The following is a 27,578-nucleotide window of genomic DNA, read 5'->3' on the forward strand; positions in this document are numbered from 1 at the left end:
TTATGAGCTTTGCATTATGGGGAACGTCTTTATTGCCCAAGAATCCACCTGAGAATGAAATAGCACGGCACAACTCATCCAAACAAAGCTTATTCGCATCTTTAGACATCTCTCTGTTGGCATAGGACATTACGTAAATACAGCCAAAAAAATGTACAGAACGTATACATTTGAAACCCGCCATGACGATGCCCTCATCTTTTCACAAAAATATGCACATTATAGTGTCACAGTACTTTGCTGCTTTGAGGAGTAAAATAAGGGGCGCAGCTATTCGTTAATTGTACTGATATTCCTTCCTTCCAAGTTTAGTCCCTTCATTTAATATGTGCAGGAAATTTCATATAGAGCTACTCTTTACACAAAACACACAAGATTAACAGAGCGCCATCACCAGGATTCCCCAAACGCTATGGCTAAAAGCAAAAAGTAGTGCACAAATTTCATCCTACACATAGATTTTTCTACCATAGAAAAGACACCAAGCGCCTCCCGAATCCAGATTATACAGTATGGCAGCCATTTTTTACATCGTTAAAGTTATATCTATGGGTCTACACATCGCTACAACATTATGGATCTTCAAGTTCAAGTACAGACTCCACTTATAATCATGTTGTCTGGAGTTTTAATGATATGGTATACATAGGTATCAGTGCTGTAGCAGAGAAGCTAGTAAAAAAAAAAATTATTATCTTACAACGATATTATTTAAAAATCTTTAAAAAATCATTATCCACTGTAATTGCTTTAATCTAATCTTCATTAATGCCACATTAGTAAATAAAAAACAGCAACAAAAAAACCCCAAAACAAAACAGAGCCACTTTTAAATAAATAAAACATTGCTGCAGTACAGTTGTATCATGACATGTTTCGTACTCTTTCCCTGAAATTTTCTTCTAAAATCAGGAGGCCGATTATTGTCTTATGAGCTGCTGATAACTTAATCGCTTCCCTTTGATCGTCTTTATATGTATGTATTGACTAGAATCGATATTTTTGCAATGCACAACAGAGCAGGGATGCAGGTTACGTGAATGTCTTACAGGCCACATTATAATGCTGTGGACATTTGCTGGTATTATTCGATAATATGAGTCTTTACTCTTTGGCAAGACTTTACTGTACCTCTGAGGACATGTTCACCTTTTCTATAAAAAAGGGTCAAATGAACTCAGATCATGAAAAAAAAACCCCTCTCTAAATGCACTAGAACGCATATTAACAGGCTTCAAGATGGATGAAATAATCCGCGAGGATCTTCAAGTATCAGGTGGTCTTTTTGACGAACGAAGCTCTACTTTTGGCATGTAACTGTAAATATCTCTAGAAGGCGATTTCTTCTGCTCTTACACTGTCTGGTCATGTGTCTCCAGCTTTCGACGCCGGTCAACACGCTTTAATTAGTCTCGCAAAACAGGACAGATGACAATGTCTATGGCGTCAAAGACACTAAATGCAAATATGACAGTCTCGTCCAAATGTTCATTGGAAGCAGGAGGGGCTGCGGCTCTAAAAAAATATCCCAGCTGCTTCTGCGAATTCAAAACGCTACCGTCAAATGCAAGCTGAAATGGACAAATACACGGCGTCATACCCCAGCACCACCCGTTATCCTTCACTTCCCCTCATCCCAACCTCTGCACCCGAGGTCAGGGTGAAGCCGATCTGTGGCCGGGTCAGGCTTTGGCCTCCAGCAGTTCAAGGAACAGTTTGTGCATGGGCACGCGGCCGTCCTGCTTGATGCTGCAGAAGTGCTGGACGGCGCGAGCGGCCGTCTGACGGAGGAGGGGGAGGTTCATGATCAGTTTGCCGGCACGCCGGGGGTCCTCCGGGTGGTGGGCGGCCTCGTGATCCTGGAGGGCCCCGTGAAGGACGTCCTGGAGTCTCTGAACTGCCGCCGAGTCCTCGATTTGCATGGAGTCTAATAGGAGAGATGGAATTAACAATTGAAGGTACCGTGCGTCAAGAAAAGTAATTACACAAATCACTCACGTAAAGAAGAGTGTGGAGGAGAATAAAAATGTGCAGATACACAACCGAAGAGCCTGCGCTATGTAACATCTAACTCCTGATCAAGTGGCAACCAACTGTGACGTGACCCGTTGTTTTGTTTTTTCTAAATGGTGATTTGAAGCCTGGGGTTTGGCATTTTGGCCGGCACCACCTTGGTGGGTCTGACTGAGAGCACGGGGACAATGTATGTCCACCTACACCTACATCCCGCACCCATTGGACGCTTGTAGCTGTCAATCATGCTGTATCTGCACCCAAGTGTATACCGCACTTAATCGTCTATTTCACTTTAAAGGGAACCATAACTTATCAAATGAACATCGCGCAGTATTGAAGAAGACTGAACACTAGAAATTGAGACCGTAAAATCCTCCAGTGAATGCTTACTGACTTTATAAAGCAAGTGAGAAGAAGAATTGTTTTCTCATAGACTTCTATAGAAATTGACTTGTTTGTGCAACCAGTTAGTCGCCCCCCTGCTGGCCGTTCAAGAGAATACACGTTTCAGCCATTTCAGCAGCGGCTTCATTTTCCGAAACCCGGTGACTACGACCACTTCTATAGTCTTTTACAGCGTCTATGCTCCTGTTGATACCTGAGTTGGCGAGCGCGATGGCCTTGAGCACCACAAACTCCTCCTTCTCCAGCCCCATGGTCTTGAACTTCTTCACCAGCTGGAGGATGGCATTGTTGAGGTCGAGCAGCCCGGCCAGCTTCGACTGCTCCTCGTCCATGACGTAGTCCTCGGCGTACACCAGCTTGTCCTCCAAGGCCAGCGAGCGGAACACCACTCGCAGGATCAAGATCTCCATCCAGCCACTCTGCAGGAGACTCATCTGGTCTGCCAGTGAGAGGGAAGGGAAGCCTTTAACAAATAAGGAGGGTAGAATAGAACAGTGGCAGTGTGTTAGAACAGATCATTTATGTATAAATCAAGAGCCTGAAGCAGTAAATAGAGATGTGACAAATGTAGTGTGGATGATGGTGTGAGCCTTCAATGTCATTGATAATAATGCGGAATTTGTTTGAGGCAGAATGATTTATCTCACAGCAAAGGGCATAACAAAGGACAAGAGCGAATAGGTGGTGGATTTAATCACATTCTGTGGGAGACACCCACTTTGATTGACAATTACACCCCACAGGAGTATGATTAAACTTGATCACCCTCCCCCACATAAACCTGCACACACACACGCACAGGCACACGCACACGCACACACACACACACACACACACACACACACACACACACACACAAACACACATGTTTACTGTAATTAAACAGATGATTTTACAGAGCGAGGGGAGGAGGGGCGGGCGTTTTGTGTTTTTGACACCATCAGTGATTGTTATCAGGATCCACTGCTCTTTACAATCACCACGGGGACGTCGGTGGCGCCCCATTTCCCGCCTATCGCTCCACGATTGATTGGAAACGCTGCCTGTGCACCGTTTCATTGGTCGATAGGGATCAGTATTCTGGCACTGGACCATCGATCAGGGACAGAGACCTGTGGGAATGTGTGTGTGTGTCTGTCTGTGTGTGTGTGTGTGTGTGTGTTTTAGGCCTGTGTGATGAAATCTCAGGCATTACATTGATAGATTTTAAGGTCAAATACAGAGTTAACCCTTCAATAAAGAGAGAATAGGGCGTTTTTCAAGGGACAGGGAAAAGGACACTGAGGACAACTAGGGGTGTTGACATTTGGGGAGAATACTGTTGCCAGTGTTAGTTTTATCTCATCAACAATAACACAAAGCCAGTCACACCACAGGCAGTCGCTCGCACACTCACATCCGACAGCCATGTCGCTGCACGGACTCCAAAAACAAAGAAAGAAAGAAAAAACAAAAAGGCCAAAAGCAAAGAGGGCAGTTGGTCTTTAGCCAGCTCATCTGCCAGTCTGGCCCCTCTGACTTCAGACCACATCACTGTCAATCTGCCTGATAGGAGCCGACACAGAGGGAGGGGGAGCAGCCAGGACAGTAGCCCCGTCACACTCACCTCCCCCTGGGCAGGGAACTCAGATGGCCCGGGCCACTCCGCCCAGGACCCTGGTCCTCGCAGCGACGGGGGCCGTGTGGCCCGCCACTCACCCAGAGCTGATGTGACATGGCCACTACGCTGCTAGGAGCAGCGCAATTCTCCTCCCTACCCGTTCTCTCTATGTATTTGTCTGCTCTATTTACCTTTACGTCCTTGACTCTTTTACCTCCTCAGCCTGTTTCTTGGAATGATGCTACTGTCCCTTTCTGTCAGGTCACTCTTGTTTTTTTTCTCCATTTCTGTCTCTTCTGTTCAACCGTTCTCTCTCTATATCTGCCCTTTGCTCTGTCGCTCTGCCGCTGTCTTTCTGGGGGGGGTTTTAATGTCTTTTTCTTTTGAAACTAAAATAGCCGATCAGTGATAATAACCAAAATTTCCCAGACAGTGGAAAGACAGTGTTTTAGCTAACAGTGTGATATCAGCGACAACGGTTTATTTTCTTTACTGATTAATGCTCTTATGTCTTTATTATAAAAATTGAACCAGGTTGGAGAACATACCAGACTCAAAAACGGAGTTTAGGAACCACTGACTTGATGGGATTGCCTGTATTGTTTCATTGTGTGTATTATTATTATTATTTTTTTAACACCTCTGAACACATTGGACTTCCTTTTAGTGTTGTAAAAGTTTGAATAAGATGTGCTTGACGGTTGGATGAAAACATGGCCTCCTGTCCCTTTCTCTCTCCCCCTCAGGTGAGTCTCTGCCTCTCACCGCTGCTCCACTTTCTCCGCTATACCCTCCACTGGCAGAGGGCTACAAATACACCCATCAGTCGGACTAGGTCCGTCTCGTTCGCTGACAGTCAAGAGCCGCCGAGAGGAGACAGGGGGGAGGAGGAGGAGGAGGAGGATGGGGGGGTGTTGTCTTCCCCTCTTCCTTTTTTTAACAGAACAATGGAAATGCTGATGAAGGACACCAGACACCAACGCAAACTCAAACGGTTGCTTCATGTCCACTTTGTAGGAGGAAGCACGGGACGAGAAATGTACCACACACACACACACACACGCACACACACGCACACACGCACGCATGCACACACACACACACGCACACACACACACACGCACGCACACACGGACGCACACTCACACACACACACACACACGCACACACACACACACACACACACACACACACACACACACACACACGCACGCACACACACACACCTGCTCTGTTTGTATTGTAAGCAGTTCAGAGACAAGACGTCAACAGAAAGCCCAGGTGTTCCTCTGGTGATGTTTTGGGTGTGCATAACCACGGCTGATAACGTTGATCCAGGTCTTCAGTTAGAGCAAGAAGCCTTCAAACACTAAGTCAACCATGTTTTTTTTTCAAAATATGAATTAACATCCGGTTTGCACCATTTAGTTCCCCAAAGCTCAGCTTAAATATTTGGGGGGAATTTGGGATCTAGACTGACTTTGAAAACGGTTTCTGTGGACCTGTGGAAGTTTTGTCTACACAGCATGACTTTGCAACAACCCACAGACAAGGCCGCTGCGGGGAAAACACCGAAAAGTCCCATCAAAACCTGCTGAACACCAAGGTGACATCTGAAAAGTGCCTGTTTTGTATGACACAACAGTTCCAAACACAAAAGATGTGCCAATTCATACTGACTTCTTTTCAAGCAAAAACACCAATCTTCATCTGGCCCCAGCCTTTTCAAAAGTGTGAGAATTTGCTGCTTTTCCCAGTCTTGTAACATTTGTCGACTGAACATCTTTGAGTTTTTTGGACGGTTTGTGGAACAAAACTGAACTGTTTAAAGTCATCAACTTGTGCTATGACAAAGAGTTATGGGTGTTTTCAATATTTCCTGATATTTCATGGACTGAGAAGCAATCAGTGAAAACCAGAATCTGTTCATTTTTGTCCCCATAAGGCTTTCTCTTGCGATCCAACTGCATCTTTGAAAGAAATGAAGTTTCTCTATACCCCCCCCCCCCCCCCCCCGGCCCCAAAAGTGTGAAAAGTGCTTCTGCTCAGTTCTGTTTTTCATATGTGAGAGTCTCCCAAAGCAAACCTGCAAACCTCTGCTGCACCTGCCGACAGCGACCGTCGACATCGCTGCATTCCAGCATTTGAATCCCACTTCACCCTCTCGTCCAGAGGAAGAAGAAAAAGAAAAGGAGACGCTCTGGACCTCCGCTCTGCCGCTCCTGTGTCGGAGGAGAGGCTGAGTGTGTTCCAAGTGTCAGAGGGATTTACGTAATTCAACCAGCACAGGGAGACGGCTGCATCCCAGGAAATGAATTAAACGGTCCAGGTGGATGCTGGTCATCTGGTTGATATATTAGGAACACACACGGGTCGGCAAGGGCATGGCACTCACACACACACACACACACACACACACACAGAGGATGACTGGCAGATAACACGCAGTCCCACCGACTTCCCCTCCGCTCCGCGAGTGTCCTGGCAGCCACACATAACAGCAGTCTCATCCTCTGATCTGATTATAGACTTAATGTGAACTAATGTGTGTGTGGCGGATTGTGAGAGCCAATGACTGACTGACAAGAGAGAGCGGTTGGGTGGCCGAGTGAGTGAGTGAGTGAGTGAGTGAGGGAGTGAGACGGAGGCCCTCCGCCGGGTCTTACCGGGGATGTGCTTGGCCCAGCCTATGTTGACCACCAGCTCCCTGTCGGCCAGGTCGCACAGGGTGGTCAGGGCCTTGATGTCGCTCTCGGGCACGGTGGGGTCCGGCATGGCGAAGATGCCCTCGGGCTCGGCCACCAGCAGCAGGGACACCACTTTGTTCTCCACCACGCCGCCAACAGAGACTGAGAGAGAGGCGGAGGAAAAGTGAGAAATAAGGAATTTCTATCGTCACAACCACCTTTATTTCATCGGGTGATTCGCTGGAGGCCAGGATCTGCTTTGCGGGACCGACCTGAACAGTAGCACATACCGTATGCACAAGCAGGATGGGAGAACAACTCACACACTTGTCTTAGAAGGTCTAAAAATGTGAAGTGCAAAGTAACTTCAAAAGTTGAAACATTTCAAAGTTGAATGTTTCCTCCCACTGGGGATGCATTTGATATCCCACAGGATTATGAGAAAAATGCATTGCATCATCCAAGAAAGCTGAAAATTGGACAGTTTTTCTTCTTCCATGAGAAGTCGATGTCGTGGAGATACAGGTGGGCGCCTGTGCGTGGTTTTCGGAGGACGGCAGCGTTGTTTGCTTCGCCGGTGCAAAGCAGACGAGAAGTTCACCGCGGCCATTCAACGCTTCCCCACTTCTCAAATTCAAATATTTCTGTTGGCAATGATTAATGCCAACTCATTAGCAAATACCAAGCTATAAAAATGATTCAGCGCCCCCGACAGACAACATCACCGAAAAACATTATTGAACTGTTTTGAACTCGCGACACAGAGAAAATAAGAGCCTGTCATTTCTGCAATAAACTAATCCATTAAGGGGGTCCGAGCGCTCGGCGGCTGTGCATTGCGGACGTGTTGCATGTGCGCCACAGTTGAAATAAAAAGTTTTGTCAGTGCACCTACATGTTTTTTTCTGGGGCAAGGCATTCTGCGGGTGCAGATAAGGGCTGTTCTCAGCATCTATTCTCCTCTTGTACTTCTGTCGGCCGCCGCGGACCCGGTCCAGACGAACACCTACGAGAACACAGACACAGGACATTAATGATGCACACCAGCCACACACATACAGTATATATATATATTTAATGTCAAATTGATTGGTATTTCAAATACTCCTTGTTTGAAGCTTTGATTTAAAAAAAGATTACAGAGGGTAAAAATCACATGTTGTTGGAGATCCTGAGAAACAAAGTAATCCAAAAGAAACAACAGATGAGAAGATGAGTATTTCTAATACATAAAAGGCCACAATTCCTCACATGAATTCATCCAAATAAGACATTTATTAACGTAGGCACATTTCCACTCCACTAGGATCTCCGTCAGGTAAGAGAAGTGGACGTGTTGTCAGGCATTTCCATCAGTAAGGACCCTGACGACAGTGAACAGCAAATCAGTTTTTTTTTGGAACGAGGCAGGATCATCTGCCGCTCGCTTGTCTTGGCGGTCCCGAGGAGACCGAACAGGACACGTCTGGCGTTGGCACACGCATCCGGTAACGTGACACCCAGCTGATGACAACTGCTCATCTTAACAAGAAATTGTGGCGACCTCATCGCCACGGCAATGCGGATTTGGGCGCGCCTGAGATGAGGAGACGCTTGAAAGTCACAGTCATTAAAGTGAATCTCTAGGGGAAATGCACGTGTCCATCGAGTGCGAACGTGACTCAGGAAGCCTTCAGTAGTGGTGTTGGGTTTCCTGGTCTACGCAGTGTAAACGGCCATAGTGGCCCCGAATAGATCTATAATGGCCCCCGCGTCTGTGAGAGACACTCTGAGGGTATTATTTGCCCATTTGACACCTCGCGCTGATCCTCCATTCCTTTGAGACTTGCAGCCTCCGGTGCTTATTCTTACTTATGCAGATATTTATGGAGAGCAGGAATCAACGCCCCCCCCCCCCAGTATTAAATACCATAATGTCCTTTTAATCAGGCATGTCAAATGTTTTGTGGGGTTATAGTGGTTTACGGGCAAGGTTCTTCGTTTTTTGCATCATTGGTTTGTAAAGAAGAATTACAGAATTTCCTGTCTTATTAATTAATAGAGCATGAACAGAGAGACAGGGAGAGACGCAGGGTGGAGAGAGGTGCCAGCTAATAACAATGTCATGGTGTGAGAATGTGGCTTGTGACCTTTGCTGTAAGCCAGTACGCTCTTCCATAACACTATTATGAAATGCAATGCTCAGATGTCGTGTGACAGTACACTTCCATGATTCTAGGTGGAAACATTTTTGACCGACTCTATGTAAACCCTGTTTTATGAGTCAAATCAGCTTCTTCACTCTGACTGATGGGGGCAGAGTTTGGCTGGAGATGAGCATGGTTGAGATCTTTTTTTTCTGGGTTCATTTTCATGCACTGTATTCCCCTGCACCAATCAGAGATCAGCAGAGTTTGAATCAAAACACGTGATGTAAGGGGCTTTATGTACTAGTGCTGGAAATGCAACCAAGTACCAACAGTGTGAATCGCTCTCCGATCCAATTTTTCTGCATTTTCTTGTCTTCAGACAGTAAAAAAGAACTTTACATGATAGTCGAAAGGCTCCAGAAAAAGCAAGTTAATAGACTTTGAGTCGATATTGTCTTGTCGAATGGTTTCGCTGTTGAAGAGTGAACTCAATATTTCCACTAAAGCTGGACAACTGCTGATGAAGAATGTGTGATATTGTTGAAAAGGCTCCAGTAAAAGCCAGTAAGTAGACCGTGAGTTATCAAAATCAAAGTTCAAATCCACATTAAACCGTCCATCAACGGTCAAACTCTAATTAACCCGGGCAAACAGATCACTTGTAAGTCAGCCCAAGAGAGGAAATGTCATGTGCCGGTGTTTCTTTCTTTGCTTTTTCTTCTTTTTTGGGGGGTTAGATGGGGTAAGAAACGAGGTGGCAGTTTTGGAGTCAAGGTGAAGGACATGAGAGCTCGCGCTGGAGAAGATTAGTGGGGTATTAAAGGAGAGATCTGATGGTCAGGTAAATAGTAAGTGTTGCTTAGCCCGGGCACTTGGCGGGTGTCACTCTGAGGTGTGTGATGAGGGATCAGCGACTTACTTACATGCGTGTTGTCATCAGATTGAACGCAAACTGTTGGCAAACACGGGAATAAATCAATCTGTGCCAGTGGATGGTTAGAAACGCTGCGTTCTGTAGGGGTGTATTTGTGTGCGTTTGGAGCTGACAGTTATTCAAACACACACACATTAGAGCCAAGTGTAACTCTTCACAGAGAAATGTGCTGACAACCGAAAGGCCAAGAATAGCTTTGGTGGATAACAAAACAGACACACACACACACACACACACCTCCTGCCTGTTCTTCAATACAGCCCATCAGAGGTCGATAAACACGGACTACGAAGACACGGATCTATTTTTTGCTGCTTTCATCACTCTGCCTCCTTCTGAGGGCGTCTGAATGTTCACGCGAGGGGCTTTGCAAGTTCCCAAAATGCACATAGTGCAGCCGGATCGGGAGCGTGCACGTCCAGACCGCTGACCCTGACTCATGCAGGCACTCGGCGCTCAGCGTCGTTCCCTGTACCGCTGCCGCCGCCGGATATTGTGACACATGTACACGTGCGCTGCCAGCGACGCCGATGTGGCGTAAACTTTCCCCCTTCGCGCTGCCTCCGGTCAGCAGACGAGAAAGAGGTTTGGAAAGTTGGCAGCGGAAAGTGCACATGCTGTCGTCCCTCCGCTCTGTTCAGATGCTTTTCTCAGAACGCAGATTAACACCGCGCGATCAACACACCTGACTCCTGAATGACTTCGGCGAGGAGACAAGAGAGACGACAGGAGGTTTGTCGATTGGAGGCGTCGTTGCAGCGACGCTCGCAGTTCTCGAGAGGATCACGGAACTATGTCTGTATGATGAATCATATTTTTGCACGCATTTTGGTTAACGTACACATTTTCACAACCCTTTGGGAGTGACAGCGACTGTAGGAATGGCCACTAAACAGGGTTTTAATCAAATCCTGCCTGGGGTCTATATGTCTCTGAGCCGCGTGTTTAATATGGCTCTGACTCTGCCCATTAAACCTCACAGCTCCTCTGTCCCAGCCTTTACTGCCACCTCTCCGGGGAAGAGGGGCATTATGAGACACGGTGAAGCGCGTTACGAGGGCGCTTACGACGGGAGTTATGAGGGGCAGTTCGCATTTCACGGAGGTCTAGGAATCCCAAAAGGCATCTGGAGGAATTTACGAGGGGGGAGGGAGAGCAAAGAGGGTGGCTGGAGGAGAGGGAGGGGGTGAGAGGCGGACTGGGATGCTATTGATGCCCCTACCCTATTAAAAGCAGCTAATTTAGAAAAAAGGCACACACACAAACACACACATATATGTATATATATATATATATATATATATACACACTCATGAAAACACACGGGTGTGTGCATAATTGTGAGTGCAGACTGACGTGAGCTTAAACAAACTCTCCATGAACAAACTGATACGCGTGCAAAGATCCTCTAGTATACATAGCTCAACACGCACGTTTGTGAACGCACACAAAGGGCAATAAACAGATGCTCCTATGTGTTTAGAAATGAGTAGGTGGCATTAGAGCATCATTCCAGTTTATTACAGGTGGGAATCTGATTTTCATAGTTTTGGCTGTAATTTCCATTGGTTATGATCACTGTCATGAAAAGTAATTGCCAGGAACTCGGGAGCACGGCAATAAGGCAACAATAAAGTCTGACAGGCCGGGGAAACGCGACAATCAAACAGTTTGTAAACAAGTCAACCATCCAGTGTCCTTCAGTGATTTTTTTTCTTCAATATATTTATACCATATCAATAATCCACTCTGCTACGAAACTAACGATAAAGAACAATTTCACCTAAGCTGTTTTACTCTTCATCTCATCTTTACATTTACTATCCCACATTCCTACCACAGATACACACACACACACACACACACACACACACACACGCACGCACACACGCACGCACACACACTTTATCAGCCCTCCTTTCTTTAACATCCTCTCTTGGCAGCGGGCAACAAGTGGCCGGTACAGTAGGAGGTCGGTCGCCGATGTTTTCCTTTTTGAGTCACTTCTAAATCTGGACAACAATACGTCAGCAGACAGGCACACAGTCAGACGAAAGAAGCACCTGACCGCTGTCACTGACTCCATGGAATGTGTACATGTCACCATCGTCGTTTCAGATTTTTTCGGCAAATACATGATGCCGATTTTACCAGGCAACGGGCTGGGCTGGATAGGTTGCTCGTCGATTCTCATTAATTCCCCCTAGTTGTATGTAAAACGTATATCACTTTTTAGTCTCATCCCAGATGACTCCCCTATCTGCTGTTGCTCACACACACATGCACACACTGGCAGATTTCCAGAGGCTATTTCTGAGGAACACTGGTGAAGCAGAGAACAGCGAGTGGCCCTCTCCTCTCCTCTCCCCCTCTCTCTAAGTCACGTCTATGGATTGTTCAGCCGTGTTTACCACACATACACAGACCTACACACAAATCACAGCTGGCACGAAAGGGCCCGCAGTTTAACAGTCAGAAGTTTTAGGTTTCACTGCGGTTTACACGACTACAGTACATACCCCCCCCGCCCCAACCGTTTATCAGGTGAGACATTGGGAGAATCTCAGCTGAACAAAAAAGCAACACCAAACAATCATTTTAATCTGAAAGTGATTTCAGTGGATAGCTGACCTTCTCTCAACATGCCCACGGCCAGACATTTCACAAATCGACAGGCCTGACAGGATTTCCTTCTCCTCTTGGTGATTTCACACTCGTTGGACGCCGGGCAGCTGTAATCGATGTTACCTGGAGCAGAAGAGAGAACATAGAAAGACATGATTTGTGAAATGTCGGTGGAGAAAAAAGTAGCAATAATTCAGCAGTACTGTTTACTAAGTACATGTACGCCTCAGGACAGTGCTGTTTTCGAAAAAAAATGGTAATTTTGAATGTATGGCTCACAATCTGTGCATTGAGACGACGAAAATACAAAACATGTTCCCAACGTGTAATTGGGTGTAGGCAGCCAATTGTGCACGTTAAGCCCGGTGGCCTTCAGCCAGGTGCAGGCGCTCTCAGCTGCCACCCCTCATCAGAAACAGGAAGCATCCGATGAGCCAGACATCAGGTTTACCTGTTTGGCCTGACAGCCGCTCACCCCGTTTGCCCTTTGAACCCCTCTACACTAGCCAACCTCCAGAGGCCTTAACGCATCCTGGACCTGGGCCGCGCGCCAACAGAGCGCAGGGCAATCCTTCCAAAAACACTCAGAGGGCCTGTGCTGCAAACGGCTTTTCACGGCAGGAGCACACACCCAAACCCCAACCCCAACCCTTCAGCGCCATATGTTATCTGAAGCTTTTAAAGTCCAACCTCAAACATGTTGACTATATACATGATGCGCTGCAAGTTTCAACCGCATATCAGCTGTTTGCCAACAGGTCTTTATTTAAAGCCTTCCTGCAGTTTGAGAGGTGGAGAGCTGTGAGCCAACTGATCAGGCTTGTTTATGCCAAAACAAATGCTCATTGTCCGACCGCATCTGCGCCGTGTTGCCCCTGTAAAACAGGTTCATGCGATGCAGGAAGGCACCGTCGGCCATGCACAGTCATTTCTGTTGCTAAATATAAAACGTAGCGCGTATGCGTCAGTTATACGCGTAGGTTCCCTCTTACCCTGGATGGTCCTCTTGAAGAAGGCCTTGCAGGCCTCACAGGAGGCCACGCCGTAGTGGTAACCTGAGGCCACATCACCGCACACCAGACAGAGCCGCTTGGCCACCGAGCCCAGCATGAACTCACACTTCACTTGGCCTTCTTCCTCAACAAACCTCCTGCATAGATGCGGAAAGAAACACAGAAACAAGAAACCAAGAGGTTAGCGCACGCAATAGTGGCAGCCACTCCATTTAATGCGTTAAATGGAGTGAAACACACAAAATACGGGACAACAACGCTGTAAATACCGACCTGTTCGCTCCTCCATTGTTGGGCAACACCGCCGTGTGAGCGTAGAGGCCCGGCGAGTCCAGCCCATTGATGTGACCGTGGCCCTTTGTCAGGGGCCCGAAGCTCGAGTTTGTGTCCGAGGACGAGCTCCCGGGGCTGGGCTGAGCCGGGCTGACGTCTCCCTGCGAGCTGGGACTGGGGCTGGAGGGCTCACACTTTATTGAGGAGGGACAGGTGGGGTCCAAGCCCCTCACTGACATCCTGCCCAGGCGTCTGGAGGGGGAAAAAAATGAAGATTTAAAGATATATGAGTGTGTGTACGCACCTTATTGTAATACATATTCATGATGGCGAGATATAAACTTTCACCTTGGATTTGTCACTACAGTAATATTAATGGCCGGCAGCTCTGGTCCGGGGGCTGTGATTAGTTTTATTAAGTCAGGCACCATTTGCACAGATTGTAATCATGTAAAGTAATAAGCAGCCTGGAAAAAAAAAAAAGTTGAAGTTAATTAATGAGTTCAAATATGTATTTTCAAAACGCAAACAGAACTACAAAGGCTCAGCAAGCTCATGGCATTAGGGTCCACCATTCCCCTTATTCTTGACTACCTCCACCTCTCCGTCTTTACATGCCTTCATCGATGCATCCATCCATCCCAGGCTTTTCCAAACCAGTCGTTTGTGATTTCCCACATATGCAAAGCTTCTGTCTATTGCACTGCTTTGTTTTCAGAGAGGGATATTGCTTAAGCAAACATATGGAAATAATCAAACCAACAATCACCCACAACTTTTCTGCCCATTATATTTCATCCGAACACACTCGTCTTTCCCTCTTTTTTTTCTTTTTCTTCCTTCTTTACCCTCTCTGTTGTCTCCTCGTGTCTTTCAGCTACTCATGTATCTTGACCTGTCAAGCACTGCGGCCTACAACCGTAACAGCAGTTGACTCTTTTATTTTTTGAAGATCTGGAGACATTTATCAAAATATATACAATGAGACGAGAACAAATACGTTGCAATACAAAGATAAAATGTCACTCTCAGTTCATTTGCATGGAAAACCATTCCAAACTGTACTTATTCACGCCCTCTGTCACTAGAAGAGACAAAAAAACATCCGAGACCAGCTGAGGTATACAGTAGGCTCGCAGGCATGTGATCTGTCTTCACACACACACACACACACACACTGTGGCGTCAGACGTTCACGTGTGGTGGTAAAAATAAAAAAATCCTAGACTCCCACTCTCCACATACACTTCAGATTCATGATCAGAAACACACTACAGTTCCCCTGCCCACACGCGTTCATACATACCCACGCGCACGCACACACACACACCCACGCGCACACACACACCCATGCGCACCCACACACACACACACACACACACACACACTTACAGACACATTTTAAAGCATGTGTCTTCATAAACACCCCGACACATACTTGTAGTCGCCAGGCCAACTTTAAAAAACCCTCTGCTGTCTCTCGCTCTCTGTTTCTCACACACACACACACACACACACACACACACACACACACACACACACACACACACACACACACACACACACACACACACACACACACCAATACGTCTCTCCCAATCTAATCTTGGTCCGGTGAGGTCTGTTTCCTGCCATGTAAATCGGTGTTCTCTCAGCCACATGTCATTTGGTAGGCAAAGAAACTGGCTGCTTTTAACCAGCCCCAGAGTAAACCATGGTCATGCGCTATTGGCCCCTCTACAAACCCACAAAGACAGACCCTCAGACACACAGTAAGAGACAGACTGACAACGCGGAAAGTCACAGAGACAGACTCCATTAGAAAACTATGCAGCTGTAGACGTACATTTTGCTTCGCTCGAAGGCCGTAAGACATCCAGACGCAGTTTGTGTTGTTCACTTTCTGCTCACTAAGCGTTAATTAAAATGGCAAGATGGGGGATATTAAAATGGTCTCACACTCAACAGTCACTATGTAGTGGTGGTCTAGTGGAAGGGGAACCATCAACCTCTTTTTCAAATCTGAGGCCACGAAAGAGGAAACTTAATTGCACAGAAGGTGGCGTCTGTAATAACGGAGCTGTGTATAGCTTACAATGTTTTTTTAAAATCGTTGATTTTATGGAGATATGGTATTGTATCAACACAAATAAATGTCCCCCAGCTCTTAAGTGCCCAACCTGCCCCTCATCAACCAATGAAACAGATTCAACCGACCCCCCCATCTTCATTTACCCCCAATCCACTTTGAAGCCCATAAAATCAGTACAGTGAAGAGATTTCAGTTTGCTTTTAACATGTCTCACTGGAACCCTTATTGGCGATCAATCACAGTCGTCAATATCACGGTGTCAAGTCTGACAGGTACTGAGTGAGATATGCTTTGTGCTCTCCAATTATAATGCATCACGGGGAGGAAGAGAGTGTGTGTGTGTGTGTGTCGGGGGGGGGGGGGGGTTGATGACGCTCTTGCTTTCATAATGAAATGGCATTAGACTGGGGTGATCAGATGTGATGTGATATTCACTCTGACAGATTGCTACTAATCTACAACTCCATATAAAAACCCATCAAGAGACCGTCGGTGCAGCTTCTGCAGGCCCAACACAGCGAGAGGGACGAACCCGAGCGGATGAGTGTCACGGGTTCGTCAAAGTTATCCTACCTCACTGCCCTTTGTGTCCCAGTATCCAAAACAACTGTGATTGCACCCGGGGCAACAAAGGCCAAAATGCAGCGTGAAACGACAAGGAGAGAGAAGAAGAGGAGGAGGAAGCAGAGAGGCGGGGGGGGGGGGGGACAGTACAAGGAGAGGCAGACAGATAGAGGGAGTGTCAGAAAGTAGGGAAGGGAAGGAAAGAAAGAAAGAAAAGAAAGAGGCAGTCCCGTGGCTCATTAACCTGAGGGTGTTGAAAGAAAAAGGAGAGAAGGCAACACTCACTTTCAAATGAGCAGAGTCATAATGCAGACAATGACCCACCGGGAGGGAGAGAGGGAACAGGGAGGGGAGGGAAATACAGGAATCAAGAAAGAACTGACCAACAGATATACATGCGATGGAAAAGGCAAATCTTCAGACTTTGGGTAAATGAAGAAGCTATTCCATGCAATTTCACAAAAATTGCACAAACCCCAAGGAACAGGTTATTTAGGTCAGGGGGGTCTCAGTATTTTTTCTTTCTTTTCCTTTTTTCTGTAACTAATGAGCCAGTAGGAGATGAGCAGGGATCAGTGGCACCCCCAAGCCGGCCGTAAGAGCCTTAGTCAGGCTTTGGACAGAGCTGTTAGCCGGGAGATGCGGTGCCTGTGGCTGGAGCCGGGACCCACGGGCTCTGTAAACATGGATAGCGTGCCACACAGGGGGATCATCTGCAGCCGTCACCGCCTTTTCTCCCATTCTTTATCTGGTTTGCATCTGTCACCAGCGATCAGCCAACGTGCACATCCTGCACGTCTGCTCGGCTCGTGCCGAATATTTGTCTCCCAGGTCACTTAACGTTCTTTTGTCCGCCGCAGGGAAAAGTTCATTTGAATCCTGAAGAGAAAATGCTGGATGAGATTTACTCTCAGAGAAGAAGTGATTGTGCCACAGCGGATAAAAGTGCAGCGGCGATGCTATAACTGTTATGATCGCTGCAAAGAAAGGCAATCACCAAATAAAAAGGGGGTCTGGCCTAATCACAAAGCTGCTTTGCACATCTTTCTTTTTTTTTTCTTCCACAGGCTTTCTTTTTCTTGGTGTCTTTGTCCGAGTCCACGTGTCGACCGGGGGAATGTTTGCACCAACAGTGGTACTTCCACACCAGGACTACAGTGGCTCCCCCACACGCTGGTCGAACCCTCTTACCGTCCCTATCTACGAACAAACACACAAACAAACAGGCCGGACAATGACAATTGTGAGCGACGCATACAGACCTCCACACCTGGGAAATTTCCATCCGACCCTCCCCAAAGCATGGAGGAAGAAAGACTTTATATTAATCTTATTTACGTGTTATTACACCTCCGATTTGTAGTCGGGAGACTGACCAGTGAATTCGACCGACAAAAATATTCAGCAACTACTTTGATGATCCACTAGTTGTTTGAGACATTGTTGAAGCGCCGATGCCAAACATCCTGCAGTTTCAGACATTACATTCCCTGTGTTGCATTTTGCAAACTGAATATCTTTGTGTTAAAGTCTTCCGTTTGGATAAAAGATGCGATTTCATGACGTCAGCGTGGGCTTAATGAAAGTGTGATGAGAATGAAATCACTGTTTTTCTGACAGTTTTCAGACGTTGTGATTACTACAGAAAACGATCATCAGATTGATCAAGGACTAAAATCTTTGTTACTGTAGTTGCAGCTCTGCACAGTAACGCTCCAGAACTGGGAGCATGAAAAAACATGTAACTATTAATTTAGGTAAGGTAATAAGATAAGGATAGTCTTACATGTTTATGTAGTATAGGTGCAAATCCTCTAAAAGAAACAATAACAGGGATCACTTATAGTGACTGAATAACACATATAATTGCAAAATAGAAATCCATCTCTTTTCTCTCAGGAAATGACGCAGTTGAGTCGCGTCTTGCAATACTTTAGAACTTGTGTTCCCCCCTCTGTCCGTCGCTCTGCCAACGAACTTGATGCTCGCACTCCCAAGTCTCTTATGTGATAAATATTTGTCGAGGTTTACACAGAGGTGTCAGAGGCGATTACAATCTGTTGGGGAGGACGTTCACGAGCAATCGCGTGCAGTGCGCTGCGATGTGGTGCGTGCAGCCACACTGACACAAATAGATGAAGAATCAAATAGATATGTTGGCAGATGCAGACGCCCGCAAATCATGCATCACAGGGAAGCTGTCAGTCATTAACTCTGAACCTCTCACACACAATATGGGCTCAGTTCAAAGTTTTTAGAGACACACACACACACACACACACACACACACACACACACACACACACACCGTGCTCTGTCAATGAGCAGGTACTTACTCTGTGTCAGAGTGGTAGGTGAAACACTCTGGGAGGTAGAGGTCGACTAAATCCATGTGCACTCTGCCACCATACTCTGAAGAGGAGAAAAAAGGTTCTGCTTCAGTCTGCCTTCTCTTTGTCTGACTTGTTTCTCTCCTCTCCTCTCCTCTCTCCTCTACAGCTTTTACAAACTGTGCCTGTCACTGCACTTGCTTTGTCACTTTCTCCCTTTATTCTGCCTCCAAACTCTCGTGTCTCCATCCGCTGCCCTCTCCTCTGCTGTATCGCACGTCCCAGCTCCTCTCGTGGCCCCCCACTTGTCTGCCTCCTTCTTCCCTCTTGCCCCTCACACTTCTCACTAACAGCCCCCGGGCCAGCTGACTGCCTCTGAAGTCCTGACTGTTGTGACAAGGGTCTCCGAGCGATGCCTGGCCCCTGTGAACACCCAGCCACACCATTTGAATCGCCTTCCCTCCCCAGAAGGCTGAGCTGACGGCTGGTTGGCTGCCGCCTGAGCCAATGAGAGCCGGCCTCTCGCTGCTGGCAGGTGGATATGACAAGTGAGGATGTGGGCAATATATCAAGTTTTGGTTATTAGCATTGGGGAGAGTAGAAGGTGAAATTTCACCCAATAACAGCACATTATATTGTTGTCGTACTACTTGATATGAAACAACACATTACATACATCTAAATGTTCAGTAGTATTTCATCTACTGCCCTAAGACTACTATTGTGCATATTTATTGTAAGAGCAATTTAAATTGAATTTTTAAATTACAATTTTAATTTACACTAATGGTGAAAAATGCATGCTTTGGTCTAATTGTTTTAAAAGGGTAAAAGTAGTAAATTAAATGATGAGTAAACCTAATCATAGATATTTTTTAGTAAAACAACTCAAGTAAAACAAGAAAATGTATCAGAAACGATTTCTAAAAAAATCTATTAACGTCCTTAGTAGACTCAAACTTGCCAGTTCGTGGCTGATCAGTGTAGGTGACATCAGGATTTGAATGTGACCCATGACCCTCAACAGTAAATCTCAATGCATCCCAACATACCCACACTGTAAGGGTGTTTATTTGCATGTGTGTATGTGTGTGTGTGTGTGTGTGTGTGTGTTCGTGTCTGCACGAAGACGGATTTTTTGACGACCTGGACGGATCAGATGTGGATCTGTCTTTTAAGTGGATTAGGACACAGTGACCGCAGGTTGCACTTGTCTCATGGCACACAGGGCTGCTGCCTCTCACGGAAGAAATGACACTATTCATTAGCAGACTGTTTAACTGAATTACTGTTGAATTATTGTTAGTAATAATGGTGCCATTTGCTTTTAAAAATACAGAATTCCCCCTGTTTCTTTTTAGGAATTTGATTGATACCAGATGAATTACAACCATATTATGCTTTGTCTGCCGCACTGGCACAGCAGCAGACACAGAAAACGTTAAAGGCCACACCAATGACCTTGAAATATATTGAAATAATCTATACTATAAATTAAGATTCAAAGGTTAGATTCAATTTCAAAATGTTTGTTGTGTTTTCTGTCAATCGTATCTTGTTTTCGCGTGCAAGGCACTACTTACCGAGCTGCTATTTTTGCGTGCACGTGTGAGTTGTATTAAGTAAGTGAAAGGCAAAGGGCATCACACTAGTCAGGTATCGGCCACGACATCAAACCTGTAACTGGTCGTGATGTGAACCCTGAGGTCCCAGCATATATACTGGCATTGGTATGAATATAAGAAATGTAGTGTCAAACCTGGTTATGTAGCAATATTGTAATAAACACCTGTACAGTGACACACAATGTCAGGATCAGGTTTCTGGTTCCCGATGGAGAATTCTCCCTGAGCTCAGATGCGGACCGTGCAGTTCTCCAATAAAGATCAGCAAATCCCACAGATTTAAAAAGTTAAGAAGAAAAATAATATTTATGTTTTATAATTCGTCATTTTACTTCTTCACTGCACGGAGGGAAAGTTGGCGAGGAAGCACCCTGTGTCTTCCAACATATGGTGATGGGAGAACAATCGTCTCCAGTTGAAAACGCCCCAGATGCTCACAGTTTGAAATCATATTTCAGCTGCCACACGTGTCAAAGGCAGTTCGGTCCTCGCCAGCACTCGGAATTTCAGCCTTTTTCCTCTTTTTTTTTGTTCATGTCAGCCTCGGCCCGTCGCTTTCGCCTGTCATCGGCGTGACGTCGTGCTCTGCGCTGACCCCCGCCCAACCAATCTCCACAGGAATGAAATCACCTGCACTAATCTGCTGCTCAGATAAAGGGCCAGACAGCAGACTGCGTGGAGTGGGCCTTATCTCATTATGCACCACATGAAACACCCAGCCATCAGAAACACACGCACACACACACGCACACCCACACACACACACACACCAAATTAAAGCAGCCACATACACACACATGCTGCATGTGCAAGCAAACATGAGCGCGGGCATGTGCAAACAGAAAGGGGCGAGTGCACAGAAAGGCCCGTGGATAAAGAGTGTGATGTCTGACGGCAGATCATTTTATCTCTATCTATAAAATACAAAGAGCCAGACAGATTGCTGCTGCTGTTGTATCAAATCTAATGTTAATGTTATCACATAAAAAAATGTTATCCACACAGAGAAAATTATCTTCTATAAACCATTTAGGGAAACTGGATGTTGATGTAAAGCGAAGTGGCTCTTATCTGTCGGGGGCTTTTAGTTTGCCAGCTGCCGTCAAGGGATTTATTGTTGAGGTGTTTTCCACATGTTCATAAAGAGGAAAAAAGTGCGTGTTGAAATGAAAGCGCAGATTAATAATGTTATCAGTGGTTGATATTTCCCTTGGCTCCAGCTGAGTAGTCTTCAGGCACACACCACAACAAGAGAACAGCGCACTTGAGTCAGGCCACGGTGGCGTCAAGTGAACCACTTGAAGGAAAGAACTTTTTTTCGTTGCTTTCTGATAATGATCCTCGTCACTCTGTGCCACCGGACGGAGTGTGTGATGTGGTGTGAGGTGAGGTGATAGAAGTCAAAACTCACAGGGTGAAAAGATCACTGAACTCCATCAGGGTTGATTGAACAATTATTATCAAACCAGTCGGCATTAAATAAATCCAGATCAGAGTCACTTTTGTTCTTTTGCCCAGACAATGGTCCAAAATTCTGAAAAAAGTTTTTCCATTCAAAATATATAAAGCACAGGAAAGCAGCCCCTCCCCAAATCAGAGAAGTTGTCTTTCTTTCCTCGCAGTTTCTGGCATTTTTCTTTATAAGTGTGTGTGTGTGTGTGTGTGTGTGTGTGTGTGTGTGTGTGTGTGTGTGTGTTTGTGTGTGTGTGTGTGTGTGTGTGTGTTTGTGTGTGTGTGTGTGTGTGTGTGTGTGTGTGTGTGTTTCTGTTTTATTATTGATTTTTCGTTGGTCCACTGATCAATTCAGTATCTAATTTAGGTTGCGGAATCCATTTTTTTGGTAGGACAGTGACACTGATTAATAATTTATGATAAATAATATAGCTTATGGCAGATACATTGCATCTGTGTATATGAGGATTAATAAGTTACAAGAAGTTGCTGCACAGAAATGCCATCAGGTCACAAAGTGTCTCCATTACATAGTCTGTCCAACCACCACAACAACATGTTGAGCTTAGTACACACTATGGTCACAAATTCTTAAAAAAATAAAGAACAATCAATTAATATCATCAGCCTCAAAAATCAACCTCCTGCTGAATGTCCAAAATGTATTTAGTACAAAAAATGACAGAAGAAAAACTGCAGAACAGAATGTGAACTGTAATTGAAAATACAAAGGGGTTTTTATAATATAAAAAAACATGAAAACTTCAAACACACAAGAAAACAACCAGGCCAGACACTGAATGACAGTAAACTCAGCACAGAAGGCAGCTACATAACACAAGACACAATCCAGAAATTACAGGAAATGGGAACAAGCTCAACGCGGCAAATGAAACCGAACACACGTGGCTGCAGTTAAACATCAAAACTATTTTTACACCGCCGAGGCCGAACCGAAGACAGGAGTTCAATAACACAGCACCCAGCTGCCAGATATTGACCCAACACCAGATGCATCCAGTTTTCTCTGAAAGGGAAATGTGCGGGTGAAGCGGGCACTGTTACACACACTGTGTGTGTGTGTGTGTGTGTGTGTGTGCGCGCGTGTACCCCGTTTCTCCTCATCCCCTAAAATCACAACCACCAAATCTCAGCCCCCGGGGACAGCTGTCGAATTGACTTCCAAAACTGGACAGTCACTCTGCTACTCCAGCCCCCGCCACACACACACACACACACACACATCAGTCCTCAGATCTAGTGAGTGTAATCTGCTTAGTTTATGCCTGACTCACAGTCATCCATCAATTACTGAGACAGAGGGAGAGACTATTGACACTGTGTGCAAACACCATTGTCTCGCAGCTCCGAGACACACACACACACACACACACACACACACACACACACACACACACACACACACACACACACACACACACACACACCACCACCACCTCTCAGACACAGAGGAGGGAGACAGAGGGAATCAGAAGGAGAGAGAGAGAAAAGGGGGAAGGGAAATAAGATCAAATCCAATCATATAAAAACAGAAAAAAAGCGCCACACGTCTACAGTACGTGCCTCCTGCTTTACAGTCCGGACGTGTTTTGATGCTGTCGATGGATGGGGGGGAAATGATACATAAAATGATGGGCTGACAGATGAGCACTTGGAACAGGATCAGTTTCATCCAATCGATCCGTGGCACACTGTACAGGGATCAGAGGTCACACGCACACGCACACGCACACATGACAGAAACATTAGAAATCCCTTGGGAGAAGCTTAAAGCAACATAACCATAGAAAAATTTCACTTAGAGATCCCGGGACCTGCTGCTGCTGTCCTCGGCGGGTCAATGGTCATCAAATGGTTTTCACTTATCTTTAGATTCTACAGTCCCACTGGGGAGGAAGTGAGTCACTGCGGGGGAAACGTATACGCACAGGACGGCGTGCAGGGAGGCGGGCGGGCGGCGAGGCAGGGTTTCACGACAACTAATTTGGGATCATTTATGATTATTTGAGACTAAATGCACAGAGAGAGAAGAAGGGGGGGGGGAAAGGGCAATTGCAGGTGGTTTGAATACGTGAACCACTTGGCTGGACTGCCCCCTAGTGGAGGCGTTCCTTTGACATTCACAGCAGCTCTCCACGACGCCCCGAGCTGACCACAAGTTCGATAAGGGCTGATTATTTAAAAAGCACAGGCACTCTAAGTTCAAACAGTTTAGCCTGACTGTGGAGCGTGCTCAGAGTGGAGAGAGGTCCTTTGTTCCTCCGTCCCGCCGTCGTGCCATGTCGTCTTCTGAGGCAGGTGACTGTGTCATAATGTTATTCAAATTACAGTACCACAGCACGAGGCCTTCGTATTCTGGTCCCTGACATTTTCTCTTGTCCAAACTCTTCACAGACATTTGCACTTTATTGACGTGATACTCTCATTCGGTTTCTTGACATTGTCATCTTACTATTGTTATTCATGTCTACTCTTTATACTGTATACTTTATACTGTATTTATTCCATGTCCGAGCATCCTGAAAGAGGGATCTCTCCTCTGATGTTTGTCTCGAGTCTTCTACATTTTTATGTTGCCCCTTAACTGCAACGGTATATATCCTAACACCCCAACAGTCAGTCTCAGGGTTTTTATTTTCTACTGCTTCATAATTCTTCAGTACATTGCATTGGGAACCTAGTTTTCCCCCCTGGGGATCAATAAAGTATTTCTGATTCCTATTTAGTGGTACTAAACCGCAACCAAAAAAAAGAAATTTACACTGTTAACTTCTCAGATGCTTATTTTCACCTAAACAGTTTGAGGTCCAAAGAGGAGAACTTATCCAATATTCAACCCCAAAATATTTGCATATTAAAGAAAATCCTCCAAATCATCTCTCGATGACCTTCTGGTTTATCTTGTGACCCTTAAGTTGAAATGACTGATCTACCAAACTGTAAGCAAAGTAAAAAATAGCTCCAGGTGCACCAACCACAACAGTAAAATTATCCTCAATACAATAAAGAATCCATAATAGAAATCTAATTACACAATATAGTATTTTTAATTGTAATAGTTTTATACTTTAAATAAATCTAGCTGAACGTATTCATTTTCTTTCACTTGGCTTTTAATTGCAGACTTGTAATAGAATGTTTTATCTTGTCTGGGCTCTGTAAATATATATAATATATGTTATATATGCTAATACACAAGTTAACCCCCTCCCCCAAAACACACACACACATGCTCGCACCCACACAAACGCACGTAAACACACACACCTGCTTCCAGATCCATCTCAGGTGAGGAGCCGCCAGTACGGGCACAACACATGCAGAATCCTGGGAGTCAGCAGCACACACACGCACGCACACACACGCGCACGCACGAACGCACACACACACACACACACACACACACACACACACACACACACACACACACACACACACACACACACACACACACACACACACACACACACACACACACACACACACACACACACACACATACACCCCTACTGCTGATGTCAGGAACTATTATAACCCCTCAACCCCCAAACACACATTAACACACACACACACACACACACACACACACACACACACACACACACTATCTCATCATATCACTTTTATCTCCACAGGTGGTAAATGTCTGTCAGCATGTCTACGATAAACAAATCAGCAGACACACACATAGACACTGAAAACAAAAACTTACCTGTCATGTTGGTAAAAAAAAAAGAAGAAGGAAAGTCTACCTCAGCTTTCTGGCTTTCTTTTTATCTATGCCCATCAATCTGCCCCCTCCCCCACCTCCCCCCCAGACGTGGCCTGACACGTTCTGTCAACAGCTCCACAGGTGAGCCAGGCTCATCTCGTGACACCACACCAAACCACGGGCAGAGCTGCGGACGATCCTCTTCTATCCCTCGACGATTTTTCTGTCACCTCCTTCCAGTCTGTCTCATCCGTTTCTTTTTGTCTTTCATGGAAATTCCGTGTTATAATTCCCTCCCGTCCCTCCTCATCTCATCATATGGAGGCACCCAGGGGCGATGCTAGGAGTTCCAGGCTTTCAGGCAAGATTTGATAACCCCCCCCCCCACCGCATCTCTCACAAAATGCCTCATGGCTGCTCCTCGACTCCCCCCCCCCTCTCTCTCCAGGCTTTTTGGGGGGGGTCCTCTCACTGTGACCCCACCCTCAGCCAGTTAGCCCGCACAACGAAGCCCAATGATTCTTGGCCACGCCGAGGAACAACCAGTCAAAATGTAATTTTCTGCAAGATTACACCTGATAATGACTCGCTTTTGGAGGGTCGCCATAACTGATGACTTCCAATTATAGATGCTTAAGTATTGATCCGTCAACAAGAAGCCGTGATGAGAGAAGAAGAGAGGGGGTGAGGAGAGCAGCGGCCGAGCCGTACAGTAATGTTGTGTTTATGACATCTTTCTTTGTACAACACACACACACACACACACACACACTCACACACAAACAAAGGAACTGGACACTGCTGCAGACAAACTGGACGGCGAACTGCTCACAAAGTCCTACATATTGGTTCGGAAGGAAGTATCGACGGGAGCCAATAAAAAAGCCTGACAGACGAGTTCACCTGGGAGCAGCGTAGACCTACAGTATACCTGGTCAGGAACACACTCACTCACACACACACACACACACACACACACACACACACACACACACACACACAGCTTGTGCATACACACACCTCTGCTTCCATTCAAACACCCCCAGCAGACGGGGACAGAAACACAGCGGTCCATTTGTTTGACATTAAAACGAGACTAGAACAAAACAACCCCTGCGTCTCTTTCACCCCGTTCTCTCGCCTGTGTTGCTTTTGCTCAGTACTCACCGTCAGTTTCATCCACCGGCTGGTCGGCTGCTCCTCCGCTCTACAGCTGCAGTCAGTCAGTCAGTCAGTCTCAAGGACAAACGCTCCAGCTCGCCTTGCCTCCGGTCTCAGTAGCTCAGCGATGCAGCAGCAGTGGCACACACACACGCACGCACACACACACACGCACGCACACACACAAATACAACTCACACATTGCCCTCTCCCTTCTCTCCTCTCAGCATCTCACCCTGATCCAGTGCTGAGTTTACCTGCCTGCCTGGCGGGCTCGCTTTGCTCACAGGGGAGTCCTGAGAGAGAGTGTCAGACAGAAAAGTGTGTCTAAGAGCGAGGGGTGGTGGTGGTGGTGGGTGTGTGTGTGTAGGACACCCTCATATGCAGAGGGAGGTGGTGAGTTGAAGGGAGGGTAGAGGACACATGGATACAGCGCAGAGGGTTTTCTGTTGCAGCCTTTGCAAAGATGCAGGACAAGAGGGAGAGAAGAGCAGGAGGGAGGGAGACAAAGAGAGAGAGAGAGAGAGAGAGAGAGGGAGAGGGAGAGCATCATATTTCAGCGATGTTGAGTCAGCACATGAACGTGATGCATGTGTTGACGGAGTTGGAAATGTTCAAAGGGCATGTTCCTATGAGCACTTATGGCTTACAGCTCTCTTCAAGGGAGCTGCGAGTGTGTTTGTGTGCACGTGCCGTCACCACACACTCCCCAAGTTTCGCCTGGTTTGTAGCCTATTTCATCGATTGGGTGTCAGGACCGGAGGCTGGAAATGAGGCCGGCTTCATTCAAATAAAGTGTATTTCAACCAATAACCAGAAGTTGTCTGTGAAACGTTTCTGACATTGTCTGAAGCAACATGTGTGTTTGCACCTATAGCTCCTCTGGGACGGTTCAGGAAAATGTCAAGTGCATGTCTGAGGCAGCTCTAAGTCAGTAAG

At 46.1% G+C, this 27,578-nt stretch overlaps 1 protein-coding gene across 3 annotated transcripts; it reads right to left on the minus strand.

The window, feature by feature from the left end:
* Positions 1–27,088, minus strand: LOC118290571 (estrogen-related receptor gamma). 3 transcript variants are annotated; one of them, XM_035618358.2, is made up of 8 exons: positions 26,646–27,088; positions 13,683–13,934; positions 13,389–13,546; positions 12,403–12,519; positions 7,604–7,714; positions 6,688–6,870; positions 2,615–2,884; positions 1–1,927 (listed from the first exon to the last, which is right to left on the minus strand). In XM_035618358.2, exons 2-8 carry the CDS (start codon positions 13,919–13,921, stop codon positions 1,683–1,685), a joined length of 1,323 nt encoding a protein of 440 aa, XP_035474251.1. In that variant the 5' UTR covers positions 13,922–13,934; positions 26,646–27,088; the 3' UTR covers positions 1–1,682. The 3 variants fall into 3 exon arrangements, with proteins under 3 accessions (XP_035474251.1, XP_035474250.1, XP_035474249.1); XM_035618357.2 differs by lacking the exon at positions 26,646–27,088 and adding an exon at positions 18,675–19,079; XM_035618356.2 differs by lacking the exon at positions 26,646–27,088 and adding an exon at positions 14,031–14,171.
* Positions 27,089–27,578: the final 490 nt, after the last annotated feature.

The sequence above is a fragment of the Scophthalmus maximus genome, chromosome 18 (assembly GCF_022379125.1).
Source record: "Scophthalmus maximus strain ysfricsl-2021 chromosome 18, ASM2237912v1, whole genome shotgun sequence".
In the NCBI taxonomy this organism is placed as follows: Eukaryota; Metazoa; Chordata; class Actinopteri; order Pleuronectiformes; family Scophthalmidae; genus Scophthalmus; species Scophthalmus maximus.

Coding starts and splice junctions, on each gene's coding strand:
- LOC118290571 (XM_035618356.2), bottom strand. CDS start 14,113: ATGGTGCCTGACTTAATAAAACTAATCACAGCCCCCGGACCAGAGCTG. Junction 13,935..14,030: donor ACTGTAGTGACAAATCCAAG/GTGAAAGTTTAT, acceptor TTCCCCCTCCAG/ACGCCTGGGCAGGATGTCAG. Junction 7,715..12,402: donor CGTGGGCATGTTGAGAGAAG/GTCAGCTATCCA, acceptor GTGTTCTCGTAG/GTGTTCGTCTGGACCGGGTC.